Genomic DNA, 20,855 nt, shown 5'->3' on the forward strand with positions numbered 1-20,855 from the left:
ATTTATAAGGATGGTTCCAGGGTAACAGGTTGTCAAGTGAAGATAAATTATTCTACTAGAGAAAAAAGATTGAGAGGCAATTGTTGGAAATGTGAAAAGGGAATAAAGATAAACTGTTTCCATCTGAACTTCATTTTCAGTTTGCTTAAACTATTCAATGGTCCAATGGTGACTGATACCGAGCCAACAGCATCCGATTCATCCTAGGTGGTGGTGGTGATTACCTTGAAGTACCTGCTCTCTGTGTAGACAGCTCCTTATCCTTGTTCATAAACCTCTATTAAATGTCCAAGGTTTTGTATCGGTGCTCTCAATGTACAATAGCTAAAATTAATATAAAATGAAGGAGTTATATAGTGTATGAGACAAACTACTGGATGAGCTCAGTGGATCAGGCAGCATCTGTGGAGGGAAATTGACGTTTTGAGTCCAGATTCTTCCTCTGGACTGGATCCTTCCTTAGGCCAGGAGAGTTCTGACCTAAAAGGGCAGTCCATTACCCTCCACAGATGCTGCCTGGTCCACTGAGCTCCTCCATTGCTTTGTTTTTGATCCAGATTGCAGCATGTGCGATTTATTGTGTCACTAAGTTATGTAATGTATTGTAATGCAATATAATGTATTGTTTTGGCTCTTTCTTTAGAGAATATTGTGGGTAAACACCTGATTGAACAAATGATCAGTGGCAATCCACAACAACGTCCCTCCACTCAGTGTGTCTTGAAACATCCTTTCTTTTGGACTAAAGAAAAACAGCTTCAATTCTTTCAGGTAACTTCCCCTCAGGGAAAAAAGAATCCATTCAATGTGGCCTATAAAAAGGAAACGTTTTTACAGGACTGGCTGCGGACATGTTATTTTCTAAATTTCCATGATATGGTATTGCCCACCAAGATAACAGATTGAAAGACTCACAGAACAGCTCACCGTCTTTACTTTTAATGGATAGAATAATAGAGGAACATCTACAACCAGAGCCTGAACAGCAATAATTGGATAATTTGTTCTATGACTGTAGAGACAAAGGAAGGGGATGGCACTCGTACTATTGGTCAATCATGATAAATATGTTTTTAATATTCCTTTGAGACCAGGTAACAAACGTATTTATTCTAGGCACATTGGAACCTTGTGTCACAAATGAATGGCAGTAAACCATTTCCATTCAGTTATACCAATGCTCCACTTGTCTAGGATACCCGAGTTTTATATCCCGATTAAAAATTGGCATGGTAATGATGGAATTTGGAGCTACATTCTTATTTAATGGCATCTCAGATAATGCTTGGTCCTCTTTTAACTATTAAACATGCACTACTCTTTACCCAGTACTTGAAGAAAAGCAAGGGGTGATAATCTAAAAAGTCTCACGCCCAGCCCAGTACATTAATTGATTTCCAGAGTGATCTGATGTGCGTTCCTTTTTCTTGCAATTATTTTCATGAACAGAGAATCCACAATTACATGAATCTTATAGAGGATTTGGAGTAACATTGACAAATTGTTAGATCAGGTCTGCTGAATGAGAAGAGTGGAGAAATATTGATGGTCATCTAACGCTGACTCCAACCACAGTCCACCATTGTGTTAAAGTTGGGGAGGGAGTTCCAGGATGAAACACAGATACAATATTTCCAAACCAGGATGGTGCTCAACTTGGAAGGTATTTGCAGGTTGTGGTGTGACTTGCAGCCTATTTCCACTTGCAGTAGCAAGTTGGGGAAGTGCTCACAGATTAGTCCAGGCTAGATTCTGCAGTGCATTGTGAAGATAGTACTTTGCAGTCACATCCTATTGCAGACAATGAAGGTTCAGTGCGGTTGAATTGAAGCCTTGAATTATTTTGAGCCTCTTGAGAGTTATTAGTGCTGCACTCATCTGGGCTTGTGGAGAGAGTTCCATCATATTTCTCAGCTGTCCTATTTTTAGAATGAACATGTACTTGAAAGTGTCAAAGACAAGATTCAGATTCAATTTTAATTGTCACTGTCAGTGTACAGTACAGAGACAACGAAATACATTTAGCATCTCCCTTGAAGAGCGACATAGCAAACGATTTGAATAAAAAAATAATAAGTGTGGGGGGGGGGGGGGGGGGGGGGGGGGGGAACATGTACTTGAAAGTGTCACCGAAGACAAGTTAATTGTTACAGGATATCCAGCCTCTGGCCTGCTCTGTTGCTCGTTTCCCTTATCCCTAACCAGTCTGAAGAAGGGTCTTGACCCGAAGCATCACCCATTGCTTCTCTCCAGTGATGCTGCCTGTCCCGCCGAGTTACTCCAGATTGTTTGTGTCTATCATCTGTTGCCATGATGTTCATGTGGCTAGTCCAATTGAGTTTCTGATCCATGTTTGGACCATGCTTGAGGTCTGGAGCTCAAATAGCAAACCCCATACTTGGGTGTGAAAGTATCACTTAATTGCACAATTATTGATGGCTTCTATCAATTTGCTGATGGTTGGGAATAGATTGATCGGGTGAAAGACGAACAATGCTAGAAACACTCAGCTGGTAAGGCAGCACCTGTGGAAAGTTTCAGAACTGAACTGTTGTGAGTAAACTGTTTGAGCAGATTATTGTGCCTTTCATGTCCGCGGTTGTCCCAATTACTTTCCAGATTGAAATCTTGTGTAATATTAGCAAAACTCACTGGAACCAAACAGAATGAGAGGTGGTTTCAAATAAACATTTGCGATTTCAAGTTGGATTGACAGGGTAGATGCTGAGACTGCAGATTCTAAAACTAGAGGACTCTGTTACTCTCTCCAAACGTGCTTCCTGGTTTGCTGAGTATTTCCAGTACTTCACTGTTTTTATTTTATATTTCCAGGATCTAGGTTCTAGCTTTTCAATTAGTTGTAGGGTCATTTGGTGCGCATGATTTAACCGTTCCCAGGATTACACTTTAGTCCATTGGGCCATTGCTGCCCTATGGTTTTCAAACATCCCAGCCGGTGAAGTCTGATTGCATCCTCTTTCTCTGATAGTAATTTCATGGTTTCAGATTTTGAGCATAGTGCATTCAGAAAGTATTCAAACCGCTTCACTTTTTCCACATTGTGTTACGGTACAGCCTTATTTTAAAATGGATTACATTCTTTTTTTTAAAATCATCAATCTACACACAATACCCCAGAATGAAGAAGCGAAAACAGGTGTTTTGAAATTTAATCCATTGTAGAATAAGGCTGTAACATAACAAAATGTGGAAAAAGTGAAGGAATACTTTCTGAATGCACTGTAGGTCTGGTAAAATTACTTCAGCCACAGGTTGAAACATCCCTGATATGTGTGAAATAACTTTCCAGTCATTTTTGTATTAAAATGCCATTTTCAACTATTGTACTGTTAGGATGTGAGTGATCGGATAGAAAAAGAACCAGTGGAAGGGCCAACAGTTAGTAGATTGGAGACAGGCGGAAGATTGGTGGTGAGAACAAACTGGAGGATGCACATCTCTGTACCCTTACAAACAGGTGAGCTACTACAGGATTGTGAATGATTGTTTAACATGAGAAATATTCAGGTATTCATATAGAAAATACATAATTATTCTTATTTGTCCTATTCAAGACTTGAGAAAGTTTCGGACATATAAAGGAAACTCCGTGCGCGATCTTCTTCGGGCCATGAGAAATAAGGTGAGGAATAAGCTATCATTACCGATCAAAACGTTGTGCAAGGGCGGCACAATGGCACAGCGGTAGTGTTGCTGCCTTACAGGGTGCTTATCTGTACAGTGTGTATGCTCTCCCCTTCACCTGTGTGGGTTTTCGCCGTGATCTCTAGTTTCCTCCTACACTCGAAAGCCGTACAGGTGTGTAGGTTAATTGGCTTGGTGTAAATGTAAATTGTCTAGTGTGTGGAGGGTAGTGTAAGTGTGTAGGGGTCTCTGGTTGGCATGTTCTCAGTGGGCTGAAGATCCTGTTTCCATACTATATCTCTAAACTACTAAACTAAATCTATAATACAAGGGATTTGGATACGAGTTGGGGAAGGTGACCAAAGGTTGCTGGTAAAAACTAATTTAAAGTTTCAGATGGGTTGAAATGTGATGAGATGTAAGAGAATTCGGAGAGCAGTGCTTACTGTTTATGACCTGGAATGGGGATAACTGCACTGCAAAATAACTCCTCAAAAACAGAGATCATAGCAGTTGGAGCCAGCTAGGTTGGGATAATGCAAGGATCTTTGATCTCTATGTGGCAGTGTATATTTCATATTTATACCTGAGTGCTTGAAATGAAAAGTATCCCACTCCATGGCGTAGTCACAATTCACTGATAATGTAAGATTAATTTTGTAAATCTGATATAAAATGACTCCACAGAAACATCACTGCCACGAACTACCACTGGAAGTACAGGAGACACTGGGAGAGATACCGGACCAGTTTGTGCAATACTTCACGTCTAGATTTCCAAAGCTACTGCTGCATACATACCAAGCAATGGAAGTATGCAGTCACGAGAGGCTCTTTCACCTGTATTATCACCGGGAATCTGGAGACCTGAACATTGCCAAGCCAGAGAGATAGCCAGCACAAGCATGCTTGTGGGAATCTATGGAACTGAATGAAGTGCTCTTGAAGCTAAAATGCTTCACGTAGAATAGAGTAAGATGACATTTTCAGAGAACAAAGAAACCTGTTCGATGACCTCTGCTGTCATAAGCCTGCGCATAAATGGATCATCTTAACTCTACAATGGAGACACTTTATTGGTATGATTGGGCAAGATAAAAATGTGTTCATAATGTAGTCAAGGAGCTGGACCTGACACACAAGGAAGATGCAATTGTTACATAACACTACTCCAGCTCATAGCTGTGACCAAAGCTGGGGAGAACAGTTTCTTTCCTATGCAGAAGAACCAACAATGTTGTGGAATCAAGCAGGACAGGTAGGAAAGCGCTCTGCCTTATACATGTTTGTGCCATAAAAATACCACTGATGCCACAGGTGATAGTTGTAACACTGGCTACCAACGTTTACAGCATAGTATTTGTGCACACTTGCCTTAAGTGACTGGAGAGGGTTTTTTAAGAGATTATTTTCAGTTAAATACAACCTACTTAATTTTTTTTTAATGATATCAAAATCAATCATTTCTCATCACTGATGGCCTTATGCAATGCTACCATGTCCTCATCTTGTAAAGCTGTCAATAGCTCTAAATTATTTTGAAAAGGAGTCAATGGATAGTGAGCAGAAACCAAAAACAAGGCTGAGGCCTATTCTTGGAGCTGCTGCTTCTCACCATTTATGGCCCTGGATGATTTACCTAGTTCAACAGCTTTGTTGTTCACCACATAGATTTCCATCAATCAGATCAACAGAACGAAACATTTGTTTTTTTAAAACTACATGCATTGTTGACAACTCAATCATGTTGTAGAGATGAAATGATTGCTGCAAAATTTGGACTGAGCTTTCTGTGGCAAAGGCACATTGGAGACCAGAACTTGCTTAAACGACTCTTGGAATAGGCATTATGCAATGGGTTTATTATATGCTAAATGGTGTAATCTTATTTTTTAAATATTACAGTTGAAAAATCAAACTGCCAAAGGGTTGGGAGTGGGTGGAAAAGTTGATGTGAAAGATTTTTGTAAGCAGTTAAAGAGATTGAGGTTTATAAATAAACATTTCTGCTGTGCAGTATTTTATGCAAGACTTTAGGCTTCTAGTCTGAATAAATTTGTTCATTAGAATGAGGCTTTGGCTTTTTTTTTTATTGTAACATCCATCCTTAAGGCTACCTATCGTCCAACTTCAGTTAGTGTAGACATTTCATTGAACTGATACCACAGATTGTTTATCCTTGATCGCTTGTATTCATGGCTCAGAGTAGAAATCTTCCAAATGAGCAATAATTTGTTCCAAGACAAAATGAAGTGATTGATGGCAAGATAATTCACAGTAGAAACAGGAATAACCACAGTGATGTGTCCTTGCAGTCCCACAATGTCAAAATCACAAATTGCTACATGCTTTGTTTGACCCAGTGTTAAACTGAGGAAGCACGATCGTCAATCCAGTTAATTGATTTGCCAGAATTAAAATCTTAATTTAAAAGACATCTTAACCATTTACTCAGCCAGTCTCCAAATGATCTGGAGGTGGATTAAAATAAAAAAGTAGCATTACTTAGTAATAGCATATACATTTTCGAAAAATCTGTCCAATAGAACTGGTGTCACACTACTTAAGACTCCATTAACATTATCCTTTAACTTGTTTACCTGAATGGGACAGAATAAAGAGAGAGTATTTAAATTATACAATTTACTTGCCATCTGGTGTTGGGTATGGAGAAAAGTATGGCTTATTCAAGCATCTGAACTCCATAGTTGTTGCTTTCTTTGAAATTTAATGTAAATTCACAGTTTTTAATCTTTGTAAAGAAGCAGAGTGTAAAACAAGCTCTGACCATTGGACTTTTAAATTAGGAAATTGGACAATACCAGATCTTCAAAGGGTGGAGCTAATAGTTGATTTATGTACACAGCTCTGATCTGCAGCCCTAGTCTGCCTAGTCAAATCTTGGGTTTCTATAGTCCTCATCCCAATAACAATTTCTCCCAATCCAAATCACCTCATTCCCTTGATCTGAAACACACCTTTCACGTACCAAATAAATTCAAAACATTAAATTTATCATCCTTGAATGAGACCATGTCCATTCATTGTTCTCCACCAAAATAAGCAACTACTCGGCATCTATCCATCAGCTCATCTTAATACAATGCTTCATTGGGACCAGTAGTGTAAACGATACCACTCAAATGGTTCACATTACACCCACATTTCTATATGAACTACAGATTAACATTAAAGTCAGTTTAGGCAGGGCATGTACTGAAGAACAGATCTTTATTCCTGAAAATATTACATTAAAAATTGCATTAATGTTTTCCTACAAAACAGACATGTCAATGTCAATGTCTGTTCTGAAAGCTTTGCAATATTTGTCCAGCTGCATGAGTTTCCACAATAGAAGTAGGCAGAGTTCAAGAGAAAGATATTCATAATTGTGACATGCCTATTTTAATGTTAACCAAATTGAAATGAGGCACAGCATCAACTTCCTGGCTAATATGCTCAGCAAACCAGGATTTCATCTTGGGTCAAGAGGTTGGGGAGGGAGATAAGACAAAGTAACAAAGATGTAAACAGCTGCCCAGGAAGGAGTGGCACCTGGGAGTACAAAGTGCTTCAACATTTGACTTCAAACAGCTGGAGAACACCTGCACACAAAAAGGAGTGAAAGCAGCAAGTATGATACAGCTTATAATTTACATGATCTCATCGGCCTCAAGTCACTACACATAATGAGAGAAACCATGCTTTTCCCCATCAACTCTAAAGCATACCGCTTGCTCCGACAATTCAAGTGTTTTAATACAAAAGCCTCACAAAGTGTATTTACAAAATTTCACTCTCTACATCCAGAACGGGTAAAGTCCAGAAATCGTGGTCACGCTGTAGGTTTGACTTTTGCTCCCACAGCTTTTGTTGTAAGCAACTTTTCCACCATGGTGCGTGCATAACGTATGCGACTTGCCAGTTCCTTGCTGCAACCGTGCTCCTCAATCATGCTCAGTTTGAACGTGTGGAACTCCCGCTTATCATCAATGTACGTCACTGCATTCATCAGTGGGCACACGATAATCTTAGTGTGGTCCTGAAAGAGGAAATAAAAATTAAAAACTGGTCCCGCCTCCTACTGTAGAGAATCTAGGGCCAGAGCAAATTGATTTGTTTGCAAAGTCCAATGGTGTGAACTTTTGAAATATCTCATCTTGGGTCAAGATAGGCATGGGTTTTAGTACTCATGCGATATGGTTTTTGGATGGGAACATGGTGATGCACAAGGTAATTATGTGGAGGAAGGAACTGCAGATGCTGGTTTAAACCAAAGATAGACACAAAAATCTGGAGTAACTCAGTGGGACAAGCAGCATCTCTGGAGAGATGGAATGGGTGATGTTTTGTGTTGAGACCCTTCTTCAGACAAAGTCACAGGAAAGGGAAACAAGATATTGATGATGATGTAGAGATATAGAACAATTAATGAAATAGTAACAATGATAAAGGAAACAGGCCAGTGTTAGCTGTTTTTTGGTTGAAAACAAGAAGCTGGTGGGATATGGGTGGGGGAGGGATACGGACAGGTAGTTAGACACTCCAAAGTAACTTGGAAGTTAAAAGTACTACTTACCTGGAAGAAGTTGATCTGAACAGTCCCATTGCTAAGATGCAAGACAATCGCACTGCGTGTCCTAAACCAAATCCTCAGGAATGGTAGCCTTGCCAACTCATCGCCTTCCCTGGGGGTTATGTTAGCTCCCGCCTTCAGCAAATGCTCACTCATGTAGTTGCTGAAGTATTTCAGCAGAGTCGCCTGTTTGTGCAAAGACAGAAACCCATTAATGCCTTCCAGTTAATGGAAGTCCACTTCTCACTCCCAATTACTATCCATTAAGAAAAAGGATTAGATCAACTATTGTCCCCTCCAAGAATACTTCCTTTAGGATAGGGGGTGTTAAGAAATGCCATCTCAATTGTTGTCAATCATATCTGGATCTATCCTTTTCTTGCAATACCCAGACAATTTCAACAGCGATTATTACTCCGACTAATGTTTGCCCAAATTGTCCACAATTGCCAGTCTTCCAAGACAATTAGCTCGTGACAGTGGAGAACCATGCTGCTGATGGATATGCTGTATTCCTCCAGCAGGTTAAGTTTGTTGCTCCAGATACTAGCATCTGCAGTCCCATGTCTAATTAGTGAAGGGGGCTACAGGCCATGTGCCCAAATGCCAATGCTCTTATACTAGTTGGTGATAATAAGGGGCCATCATCTTAGTCCTTCAGAAGTGGATCAGGACCAGATTCTGATTGGCACAATGTTGATTCAATTGAGACAGGCGATCACCCCATTTCTTTAACCCTTTTATCTGAAGCATCAGAAAATGAGAAACCCAAGTGAAGCAATAATCACAACTTAAAAAACAATCTTCTCATTATCACCAGGTTTGCACAGTCTTCCTTGCAAACACAGGGCCCATGGAGTTTGGTCCAATACTCTGCTATGGACTAAATGTAGAACAAAATGTGGCCCTATAATCATGTATTAGTCCAGAAATTGTTGAATGTCAAGATTGTCTTGACCAAAAATGTCCAGATGCTAAATCCACTGAACAGACCATTTATCTCCACGTGTCAGACAGGAGTGTGGTTCAAAACCTCACTCAAGCTACTGCAATGCACTAGACCAAAGACTCACACACAGCATGTTGGGAAGGCTGCAATGTTTAGTAGTCCCTTTAATGCCTGGTCAATATTATGATCAAATCAGGGAACCCCAAGCTAAACACTGCAAATTTAGAAAAGTCATGTGGTACTTACTTTTTTGCTTAAGCTGGGAGGATAAGATCTAAAGTTCAGATAAGACTCAACCATGTTGCGATCGATGTATTGTAGACTCTCCCCATCATTGTACATTATTAAACGAGTAGAATCATTGAAGAGGACACCAACACTATTGTCACATAACTGATAACCTAGAGTGCAAAACCATACCAAGACATTAGTGACAGATTTTACACAAATGCAATAAACTTAATACTGCCAGAAGTTCACCATTGGTTAGAATCAAATATAGTAATAATCAATATAGCAAATCAAGGAGCAAAAGGGTGACTAAGTTGTCCTAAATGTGGTAAATTTAAACTGATCTTAACCTGGTGCATTAAGCGTCCTATTTTTCATTTTGTTCTTGGAAATAATTTCCCCCACAGTAGCTCAGCCAGAAAATAACATAGTGGAGGGATGCTTCTCCAACTGCAAATCTGAAACGTGGTGGAACCTCTTTTGAGGTATTGGATATTGTTATAACTATGTTATCAGACAACAATACATCAATTTGTTGATTTTTTGATAGTGCATGCTGTCAAAGGATACAGCAGGATATAGATCAGTTAATATGGGCAGAGAAAAGGCAGATGGTTCAATCCAGACAGGCGAGGTATTGTTTAAGAGGTCAAATGCAAGAAGAAATGTACAACAAGTGGCAGGACCCTTGGCAGCATTTGTGTGCAGAGAAATCTTAGTGCAAGTCTATAGTGTGGTAAAGGAAAACAGCATGCTTGGATTTAATCACGTAGCGTATAAAGTTAGCAAGTTATGTTGCAGCAATATAAAACTCTGGTTAGGCCACATTGAGAACAGTGTGCAGTTCTGGTTATTGGATTATAGGATTAGTGAGGATACATAATAGGTTCACCAGGATGTTGTCTGGTTTGGAGGGCATTAGTTATAAGGAGAGGTTGGACAAACTAGGATGGTTTTCTCTGGAGTGAAGGCCGATGAGATCCAGGAAGTTTCTAACAGTTTGAGAGACAGATAGGGGAGATGGTCTTCTTCCCAGCGGAGAAATGCCAAATATTTATTGGGCTGCATGGTGGTACAGCAGGACAGGCAGCATCTCTGGAGAGAAGGAATGGGTCATGTTTCAGGTCGAGATCCTTCTTCAGACCTTCTCTCCAGAAATGCTGTCTGCATTTTGTGTATCTTTGGTTTAAACGAGCATTTGCAGTTCCTTCATGCACATGTTGTAGGTCTGCTGCCTCAGTACCAGAGACTAGTGTTTAATCCTGACCTCAGGTGCTAACTGTGTGGAGTTTGTATGGAGTCCTGTGACCATTTGCACCAGTTTCCCCTATATACCAAAGACATGCAGGTTCATAGGTGAAATTACTGCTGTAAATCGCTCTGTATTTAGGCAAGTGGTAGAATATGGGTGGGGGGAATTTATAACAATATGTTGAGAATAAAGTTGGATTAGATTCATGTTGATGTTGTGCAAAGAGATGGTGGATAGTCAGCATGTACTCATTGGGCCAACTTGTTTCCATGCTGCAAGTGATGGAGGAAAATGTAGAGATGCACGAGGCAAGCAGTTTTTGTATAAACCGTGAAAGGAAACCGTTATGAAAGTAAGCATGCAGGTACAGTAGGCAGTGAAGAAAGCAGGTTGGCCTTTATAACAAGAGGAATCGAATATAGGAGCAAAGAGGTCCTTCTGCAGTTGTACAGAGCCCTAGTGAGACCACACCTGGAGTATTGTGTTCAGTTTTGGTCCCCTAATTTGAGGAAGGACATTCTTGCTATTGAGGGGGTGCAGCGTAGGTTTACAAGTTTAATTCCCGGGATGGCGGGACTGTCATATGCTGAGAGAATGGAGCAGCTGGGCTTGTACACTCTGGAGTTTAGAAGGATGAGAGGGTATCTCATTGAAACATATAAGATTGTTACGGACTTGGACACACTAGAGGTAGGAAACATGTTCCCGATGTTGGGGGAGTCCAGAATCAGGGTCACAGTTTAAGGATAAGGAGTAAGCCATTTAGAACGGAGACTAAACACTTTTTCGCACAGAGAGTGGCGAGTCTGTGGAATTCTCTGCCTCAGAGGGCGGTGGAGGCAGGTGGATGCTTTCAAGAGAGAGCATGATAGGGCTCTTAAAAATAGCAGAGTCAGGGGATATGGGGAGAAGGAAGGAACGGGGTACTGATTGGGGATGATCAGCTATGATGACATTGAATGGCAGTGCTGGCTCGCAGGGCCAAATGGCCTACTCCTATACCTATTGTCTATTGATAGGTGCCTGGACCATGCTGCCAGAGCGTGGGTAGCAGATACAATAGACACTGGAGGCATTTAGGCACTCTCGTGAACATGCATGGTATGGAGGATTTAGAGCACATGCAGACAGAAAGGGTTTAATTTGTTATGGTCAGCCCAGATATTGTGGGCTGAAGGGCCTGTTCTTGTAATACTGACAATGTTTTAAAACCGGTTTTGTTCATTCTATCCACCAGATTTAAATCCACATACCCAGAAACTCAGGTTATTGGAACAGTTAGGAAGTTACAAGATAACATTAGTTAAACCTAAAGTCAATCCAGATTTAGCCAGGATCCACATGCATTAAGTTCACGATGCAGCAGCCAAGCTAATCTGATATCTCCATGATGTTCCATGCAAGCCAAAGGTTATCCAAAGTGCTGACTGGAACTTACCCAAACCATATTTATCAGAATAATCCACCCATTTGCTGACCCAAAAGATTGGTATACACGCTGGATCTTCAGCCTCCTCTGCCAAGGGAGAGGTGAAAAAAAAATTAAACATTGCATTTGTACACTTCAGAATTATGATACCATTAATTAAATTTAGACATTAGATGTTTAGCTCACTTCCTTACTATCCTTTACCCACCGCCCAAAAATAAAAATGAGGTGAAGTGTGCTTGGTTAAACTGAACAAATGTTGGCATTTTATAGCTACAATATTTATTAATCTGGTAATATTTCAATCAAAATTGGTTGAGAAATGTCACATCCAACCCCATCCCAGCATATAGGAAAGTGGCCACCCTATTCAACCCACCAGAAACTGCTGCTGAAACAACTTGCATACCTTGTCTGATCACAGCTTTATCAGCTGGTTTTGCTGCTACTACACTGCTTAACTGTTGCAAAAGATCCGTGAGGTAGAAATCATTGCACTCGCCCACTTCCCTGCGGAAAACAGAAAAAGCAAATTGTCACGTATACCCTCGACCTTACGCAGGAGAAACATTCCACCAAAAGAAATGAGGTGACCTCATTCCTTTTGGTGGAATGTTTCTCCTGCGTACAAAGTACATCCCAATGTCAATCCCTGGGCTCATGTTGGTGCAATCATCAATAAATCTGAAAAATTCACTGTGCAGGCTACATATAGTGCTTGGCTTCACCAAGAGGAAAATAAACCGATTCATTCTACATATAAAGATTTTATGTATCAAAGACAGTATCAAAGGTTTCCACCTGACGTGTGATTAGCATCAACAGAGATCATATTTACCTGACTACTCCCTCGTCATCTTCAGACTTGCCTGGTTTGTCTCCACCGGGAGCATCTATTGGATTAAGATATCAATTGTACAAAATTGACTCCATAATGACAATATCTCAGTCAATATTGAGGGGAGCGGGGCAGTGTGATTCAGTAGGTTTGGAAATACATTGCTACCAAAGAGAACAATTCCCAAATAGCATCAGTCATACAGCGTGGAAACAAGCATTTTGGCCGAACTTTCCCACACCGACCAACATGTCCCATCTACACCAGTCCTGCCTGCCCGAGTTGGCCCATAAACTCTAAAACCCATCCTATCCATGTACCTGCTTAAACGTTTCTTAAACATTTGGAGGGAATACATTTACAATACATCCTCCTCGTCCTTTTCAGCTGGAGTCGATAATATGATTGGCACAATAAGTGGTTGGTTCACCCTTTGAAGCTGGGGTTGGGGGAGAGTTAACTATGGGTGTTGAGTGTGCATGAAGGTGGCTCACCAGCTTCAAAAGCAGAATTGGATTCTATCCCTCCGTGGTCCAATATCAAGAGCAGCATCATGTTACACTAGGTAAATAATTGGCCCCATAGCAGAAGTGCCCACGTCACGGGGCTGGAAACTGGACGTATCCCGAGCTAATTCTGCCACCACCATCAACTTCTGCGACAAGTGATGGCTCCCACTGATTGTCGCCGGAAGCTCGCGTCCTTTTCAGGACAGACGATGACAGCGAGGTCAACATTTGTAACAGGATGGACACGAAAGAAGAGGTAAATAATTCACTCTCACCACTAACAATCTCTTCACCCGCTTTCTGCAAGTCAAAGGTATAACTATAGGAATTCACAAGCTACACCCATCCTTGTGGAACAGTTCTCCTTTCAGTGTCACTTGGATTTACTTGTTCACCATCACCTCCCTCTCATTAAAAATGGAGCAAAACAGATGTATTGTGTAGAGAAATTAAGTTGAAGCCAATGTGATGCCAATACACCACGTCAGATTACTTATCGTCCTGCAGCACTGTCACCAGGTGGGGGAATGCTACAGGATTGGTACTACATGACAGTTATATTATTATTAGAGGTTGATCCGCGCACATCTTAATTTACTAGTGCCAGAGCACCAGATAGCTAGTGATCTAACTGATACCTTTGTTGAGTTCAGCAAGAGGCCTTCGCATATTGGAATCAATTCCACCAGGAGCCAGAGAGAACCTGGGAGCCATGGTCAAGCAAGTAGTGGGCAATCGGACAGGCAAGTAGCCAGTTGAAAAGAACTCATCATTCAGCAGTTCATGGATATTGGGTCGTGTGCTTGGATCTGATCGCAGCATCTTCTGAATGAGATTAGCAGCCAGAGGGTTGATGTGCTGGAAGAGGATTTTAAAAAAAGGTTTGTTACTAAATTTACAAAAGGAACACAGCACTGGTTCATCTTTGTTTATGCTCTACGCATTCCTCATCCTACTCCATGAATTCTTCCTATTCCGTTTCAAAGTAGCTACTTTAAACTGCATCATTGCTCTTGCTTCAGGTATTCCATGGTAGCAAGTTATTCATTCTAATTAGAGTCATAAGGCATTGCTGATACTTGGTCTACAAATGTCTTAAAAGATAGACGAGCACTTGATCTTTATACCTTCGAACTATGCTACATGACAAAATGTATCCAAATTCCCTACTAATTTACATGGGAACGCATTGCAACATTTATCAGGGCTTGCTATAAAAAGCCCTCACTCTACCAGGCCTACTCTCGACTTTCCAAGATGGGCTTTTCAGATATAGTTTTAGTTTTAAAACAGTCAATGAAGGCCATAACAAAGGGTCAATAAACATACAAAACTGATCTTTGTGATCACACAGTCAAAAACAGTTAGCCCCTTACCCAGAGTTTCCCTAAAACGCATAGCCCAGGTTGGGAGCCTGGTGTCAAGTGCTCACCTTAGGAATATTGTATTCATTTCTCTTTATCCGCATGTATGTCTCCTTAAGGCAGGAAGTTTCAAATGGAGGTTTCCCCACAAGTAGTGTATACCTGCAACAAGTAGGCTACATTTAAAAGCCTGCTTAACCAGGAGGGGAAACACTACCAAATAGCCATGAGAAAATGATTCAACTGTACAATACTCACATAATGCAGCCCAAAGACCAGACATCAACTTCAAAACTATGCCCTTTCTTGCCAATCACCTCTGGGGCAATGTAGTTGGGAGTTCCACATAGTGTCTTTTTGCGCTCTCCTTCATATTGCACTGTAGTAGCCAGGCCAAAGTCACCTTCAAATAATCCACAGGTCAGTGATTATGCCCAGTAATATGGTACACAGAGCCAACATGACAAAAACAAATAGACAAGTCACTGGTAACTATTATAGTCTCCTTCAGTCTGCATGGGTAGGCTCAGAGGGTGAATCTGAGCAACTGGAAGATGAGTACAATTGCCAAAGGTGTTTTCTGCATCCACACAGAGCCTACATTTGGCTAGTTCACAGCGAGATACAGACAACCATATGCATTAGCGCCAGTTCCAGAGACAAACCAATGACAGATATGCAAAAAATAGACTGGTGCTAGAGTATGCTTTGGAAGCAGCCTATTATTGTGGATTTAGTAGAATGGTGCCATGTCAAAGCCCAATGACCAACCTGTGGTCAAGTACCTGCCCAGCCATAACCCTACCCAGCAATAGTTATGATTATAAGGACTGACACTGGACCCAAATCACAGGAAGCCAGGACATGAACATGCACAGGTATGCCCCCTCATACCTTTTGCTCCCATTCCTTTCAATTATATATGGTTTACTGCTCAACTGCTGCTTAGCATGCCATTGAGTGTCATACAGCATGAAAACAGGCCTCAGCCCAACTTGCCCATCTATGCTAGTCCCATCGTCATGGTTTGACATTCTTCTAAACTTTTCCGATCTACACAGCTGTCCAGATGGCTTTTAAATGTTTGACTTCATTCACTCAAAGGCAACACATGGAGTTAGAGCTATACAGCATGGAAAGAGGCCTCATCCAGGTTGATCAAAATGCCCCATCTAAACTAGTCCAATATCCCTCTGAACTTTCCTGTCCATGTGCCAGTTGGCACGGAAGTAGAGCTGCTGCCTTACAGCATTAGAGACCAGAGTTCTATCCCGACAGCAGGTGTTGTCTGTATATTTGCCATGACTGAGGGTTTCCTCAGTTAGCTCCAGGTACAAAGACATGCAGGTTGGTAGGTTAAGGTTAGTTGGCTTCTGTAAATTGTCCCTAGTGTGTATACTAGTGTGAACAGGTGATCTTTGGTCAGCACTGACTTGGTGAGCCAAAGGGTTTGTTTCCACCCCGTATCACTAAACAACTAAATGTGCTGGCCAAACTTCTTAATTATTATTGTACCCGCCTCGAAATACCTCTGGAAAATGTGTGAAACTTTCACCGTGTGAAAGTTGCCCCTCAAGTTCTTATTAAATATTATTCCTCACCTTAAATTTATGCCCTCTTTAAACTCTGTAAATCTATAAACTCATTTATTCATCCTCATGATTTTATACAGCTACACCAGATCACCCTCCATTCCAAACACTACAAGGAAATAAAGTCCTAGCCTGCCACGGGTTTCGGCCCGAAATGTTGCCTATTTCCTTCGCTCCATAGATGCTGCTGCACCCGCTGAGTTCTCCAGCATTTTTGTCCACCTCAAACTTATTCTAACACGTGTCCAGGCAACACGCTCTTTTGCACTCTTGCTAGCTTAATTACATATTTCCTGCAAAAGGGTGACCAAAAGCAAACACAATACCCCATCCAGTTGTACAACCGCAACATAACATCCCAATTTCTATAATGAATTTATGATGTTTCCGGACGACCCAGGGAACCCTTCCAAGTGTAAAACGCCTAACCGGTAGCGACACTGGTTAAACCGCAGGACTTGAAGTGAACTGCAGCTATGCCATTTAACCCGAAAAGTCGCGTCTGTGGGAAATATGCTACATTTAAATAATTCCACAAGTACCAGATGTATAGTTTAAAACATTAACTGACGGTTTGCAGTGAAGAGATAGTATTCAGTTTGCCACAATGGGCCATCCAGCACAGGCAAGGGGCGAGTTGATGCCTTACCTATCTTTACTTCCATGTCGTCGTTGAGAAAGAGGTTGCCCAACTTGAGATCCCGATGGATAACATGGGTGTTGTGTAAATACTGGGTGCCCAGGATAGTTTGCCTCAGGTAATATCTGGCTTCGGGTTCAGTCACAGCCTTGCGCCTCTTGTGCAGCTCCAACAGAGACTGAGGACACGGAAGGAACCACATTAATAAGAGAGACACAATACATTGCTAATGTTGGAATCTTGAATAAAACAGTGTTGGAGCAACTCATCGGGTCAGCCAACTCGGGTTGGGACCTTCCTTCAAATTGAAGATAGACATAAAGTGCTGAAGTATCAACGGGTCAGGCAGGCAGAGTCTCTGGAGAAAAAGAGGCTACGTTTCCAGTCGGAACCCTTTTTCAAACTAGAATTCCTTCAGATTGATGCCTGACCTGGTAAGTTACTGCAACGTTTTGTGCTTTACATTAACAAGAGGCAGTTTAAAAAAAATAGAGGCAGACGGACAATGCTGTTATAGTAATGTGTGGAGAAGAGGGGCTGTGCACAGCGCCATGTCACTGTAACCCGGGGGACGTGGTGAAGGAGAGCCGCATCTCCCCGGCCGACAGCGGCCGGCCTTGGCCCCGCCCGCCGGGGGAGGAGCGCCGCTCTGGGGCCAACCAACCCGTTGCGAGCCGCCAAGTTTAAATATCAACTGCTCCGTTTAAAGGGAGACACGGCCGTGGGTGGGGAAGAGCTGGAAGAATAGGGCCCGGGCCCGACAGGGTAGAGAGCGGCCCGGGTAGTTTTATTGTCAAATGTCCCATATAAAACAATGAAATGCTCATTTACAGCAGCACAGTATATGCACATATAGTAATCTGTAAATAATTAATAGACGAGGAAATAAAAGTTCAGTGCAAGTAATATATATATACACACACACATACACAGTATATATACACACACACACATATACATACACATATATTATATACATACACATATATACACACACAACACACTCTCCAGAGACACACTGACCTGCTGAGTTACTCCAACATTGTGTCATATATATATACATATATATACACAAACATACACACACACACACACATGTATATATAATATATATACACATATGCACACACACACACATACGAGCGGATGATACACCACCGCAACCCAACCCCGACCAACATTCTCCTCCGACCCAACACCCTCTAGTCCTGGGAGGCGGCGAGGCCTCGCCCTGCCCCCGCCGCGTCCTCGGCCCCCTCGCACTCACCCTGCGCCGGCACAGCTCCAGCACCACGTAGACGAAGTCGTCGTCCTCGAAGAAGCCGTGGAAGCCCACCACGTGGCTGTGGCAGATGCTCTTGTGGATGGAGATCTCCATCGTCATCTTCTCCCGCTGGTGCGGCTTCAGCAGCAGCGTCTTGGACACGATCTTGCCGGCGAACACCTCGCCGGTCTCCATGTCCGTGATCTCGTAGCACCTGGCGAAGCCGCCCTTGCCCAGGAAGCGGCCACGGGTGTAGCGCTTCATGCTCTTGGGGTTGACCAGGATATCGGGGATGTCGGGCGGGCTGGGGGCAGCCGCCGACTTGGCCGCCGGCTTGACGGGCACCGTAGTCATCGTGGACGGGGGGTGTGTGTGCCTGGGGCTGGAGCCGAGAACTGGCCGCGGAGCAGAGAGGGGGTCTGGAGCGGCTGCAGACTGCACACTGGCCGTGGAGTAGAGAGTCTGGTCCGGTCCGAGCGGCTGCTGCTGCTCCAGTGCCCGTGGAGCGGAGAGTAGGTCAGGTGTGCTCCGGGCGGCTGCTGCCTGAGTGAATGACCTACACACTGTCCCGGGCCCCCGCCTCGCGGGCTCCGATTCAAATCGGCAGTTGGCGAGGCGGGCGGCGCCTCCCATTGGCTGCCCGCGTTCAAACGGACCGCCCCCTCCCCCTAGGGCCGCGCTGCACGCCGGGAGCCCGCCAGCCGGCCGTTTAAATGCACCCGGGGCGTTGCCTAGCGACCTCCGGGCGGCAGCGGCGGCGGCCAATCGCTGCAGAGTATGGTTCCAGCATGTTAATCCCTAGTTACAGAGAATGAAAGAGGCTTCATGGATGGATGGATGCATGCATGGATGGATATATGGATGAATGCATGCATGGATGGATATATGGATGGATGCATGCATGGATGGATATATGGATGGATGCATGCATGGATGGATATATGGATGGATGCATGCATGGATGGATATATGGATGGATGCATGCATGGATGGATATATGGATGGATGCATGCATGGATGGATATATGGATGGATGCATGCATGGATGGATATATGGATGGATGCATGCATGGATGGATATATGGATGGGTGCATGCATGGATGGATATATGGATGGGTGCATGCATGGATGGATATATGGATGAATGCATGCATGGATGGATATATGGATGGGTGCATGCATGGATGGATATATGGATGGGTGCATGGATGGATATATGGATGGATGCATGCAGATTCAGGGACACTTTCTTCCCAGCTTTATCTGGGAACTGAATCTTCCTTCCACAATCTTAAGGATTTAAGAGAGAGTTAGATAGAGCTCTAGGGGCTAGTGGAGTCAAGGGATATGGGGAGAAGGCAGGCACAGGTTATTGATAGGGGACGATCAGCCATGATCGAAGGGCCGAATGGCCTCCTCCTGCACTTATTTTCTATGTTTCTACAACCAGAGAGCATCTACCTCTTTGGTGACCCTCGGGCAATCCTTTAAGAAATAACTGCAGATGCTGGAAAAATCGAAGGAAGACAAAAATGTTGGAGAAACTCAGCGGGTGACGCAGCATCAATGGAGCGAAGGAATAGGAAACGTCACCTATTCCTTCACTCCATAGATGCTGCCTCACCCGCTGAGTTTCTCCAGCATTTTTGCCAACCTCAGACTATCCTTTATCGGACTTTGCTGGCTTTAATAATAATACATTTTATTTATAGGGCGCCTTTCAGGACTCTCAACGACACCTTACAGTTAAAACAAGCATGAAAAATAAACAACATATACAGCAACAATACACAATTCGGAGAGAGAGTAGCAGCAGCCAATCGTGCCAGCGTTCACTCTCACCTCCAGCAGCCTTGCACTATACACTGAATGGCTTGATTGTAATCACGTATTGTCTTTCTGCTGACTAGATAGCACGCAACAAAAGCTTTTCACTGTACGTCTATAAATAATAAACTAAACTAAAGACCTCTGTTTTCTAGTCCCCCCCCCCTACAATCTTGGTTTTCTAATTTAGAAGATTGAGAGGGTATCTTGTCTTTCTGCAGGAAGACTAGATAGCACAAGGGGTCACAGCTTACAAAAGCTTTTTTCGCAGAGAGTGGTGAATCTCTGTGAGGCCAGTTCATTGGCTATATTTAAGAGGGAGTTAGATGTGGCCCTTGTGGCTAAGGGGATCACTAAAGAACTGAGTTGGATGATCAGCCTGATCATTTTGGCTGCAGGCTCCCCCTACTCCTGCACTAATATCTATGTTTCTATGAATCAGATTGCATCATGTCCATTCCCTCCACGGATGAGACCTTATCTGCTGAGCATTTTGATGTTTTATTCAAAATTTCAACATTTGGGAATGGAGGGGGGTACGGATCATGTGCAGGAATAAATATGTTATTTAATGGCATCTTTCAGTTTGCTATTATGAGATTCTAATATTTGCCAACACTTCAGCCTCTTGCAGAATTGACCCTGGTACCGATATATATACTGGCCCCCTCAACAATATGCTCTCTTGAGGTTGATATTTTGCATAAGTGATCAAAAAAAGATATAAAATACCCGCTA

General features: G+C 42.6%; 2 protein-coding genes across 4 annotated transcripts in view; one reads left to right on the forward strand and one right to left on the reverse strand.

Annotated features, from left to right (window-relative positions):
- The window catches only part of ern2 (endoplasmic reticulum to nucleus signaling 2), a 71,942-nt gene extending 65,243 nt beyond the window's left edge, over positions 1 to 6,699 (forward strand). For all 3 annotated transcript variants that reach the window (XM_055651302.1, XM_055651301.1, XM_055651303.1), the window contains 4 exons: positions 644 to 771; positions 3,355 to 3,478; positions 3,576 to 3,643; positions 4,333 to 6,699. In XM_055651302.1, coding sequence (XP_055507277.1) covers positions 644 to 771; positions 3,355 to 3,478; positions 3,576 to 3,643; positions 4,333 to 4,539 — 527 coding nt within the window. In that variant the 3' untranslated portion in view covers positions 4,540 to 6,699. The remainder of the gene's footprint in view (positions 1 to 643; positions 772 to 3,354; positions 3,479 to 3,575; positions 3,644 to 4,332) is intronic.
- Positions 6,700 to 6,859: 160 nt separating this feature from the next.
- plk1 (polo-like kinase 1 (Drosophila)) lies at positions 6,860 to 18,937 on the reverse strand. The gene is made up of 11 exons (XM_055651306.1): positions 18,293 to 18,937; positions 17,035 to 17,203; positions 15,052 to 15,196; positions 14,862 to 14,955; positions 14,068 to 14,287; positions 12,921 to 12,975; positions 12,492 to 12,592; positions 12,092 to 12,169; positions 9,417 to 9,571; positions 8,225 to 8,407; positions 6,860 to 7,687 (listed from the first exon to the last, which is right to left on the reverse strand). Exons 1-11 carry the CDS (start codon positions 18,920 to 18,922, stop codon positions 7,481 to 7,483), a joined length of 2,037 nt encoding a protein of 678 aa, XP_055507281.1. The 5' UTR covers positions 18,923 to 18,937; the 3' UTR covers positions 6,860 to 7,480.
- Positions 18,938 to 20,855: the final 1,918 nt, after the last annotated feature.

Source organism: Leucoraja erinacea, chromosome 20 (assembly GCF_028641065.1).
Source record: "Leucoraja erinacea ecotype New England chromosome 20, Leri_hhj_1, whole genome shotgun sequence".
Lineage (NCBI taxonomy): Eukaryota > Metazoa > Chordata > Chondrichthyes > Rajiformes > Rajidae > Leucoraja > Leucoraja erinaceus.

Bases quoted from the DNA above. Each gene is read 5' to 3' on its own strand.
- plk1 (XM_055651306.1), bottom strand. From the start codon at position 18,922: ATGGGAGGCGCCGCCCGCCTCGCCAACTGCCGATTTGAATCGGAGCCC. The intron at 9,572-12,091 runs GTAAGTTCCAGT...TTTGCACTCTAG, and splicing joins TTCTGATAAATATGGTTTGG to GTTATCAGTTATGTGACAAT. The intron at 8,408-9,416 runs GTAAGTACCACA...TTGCACAAACAG, and splicing joins CTCCCAGCTTAAGCAAAAAA to GCGACTCTGCTGAAATACTT.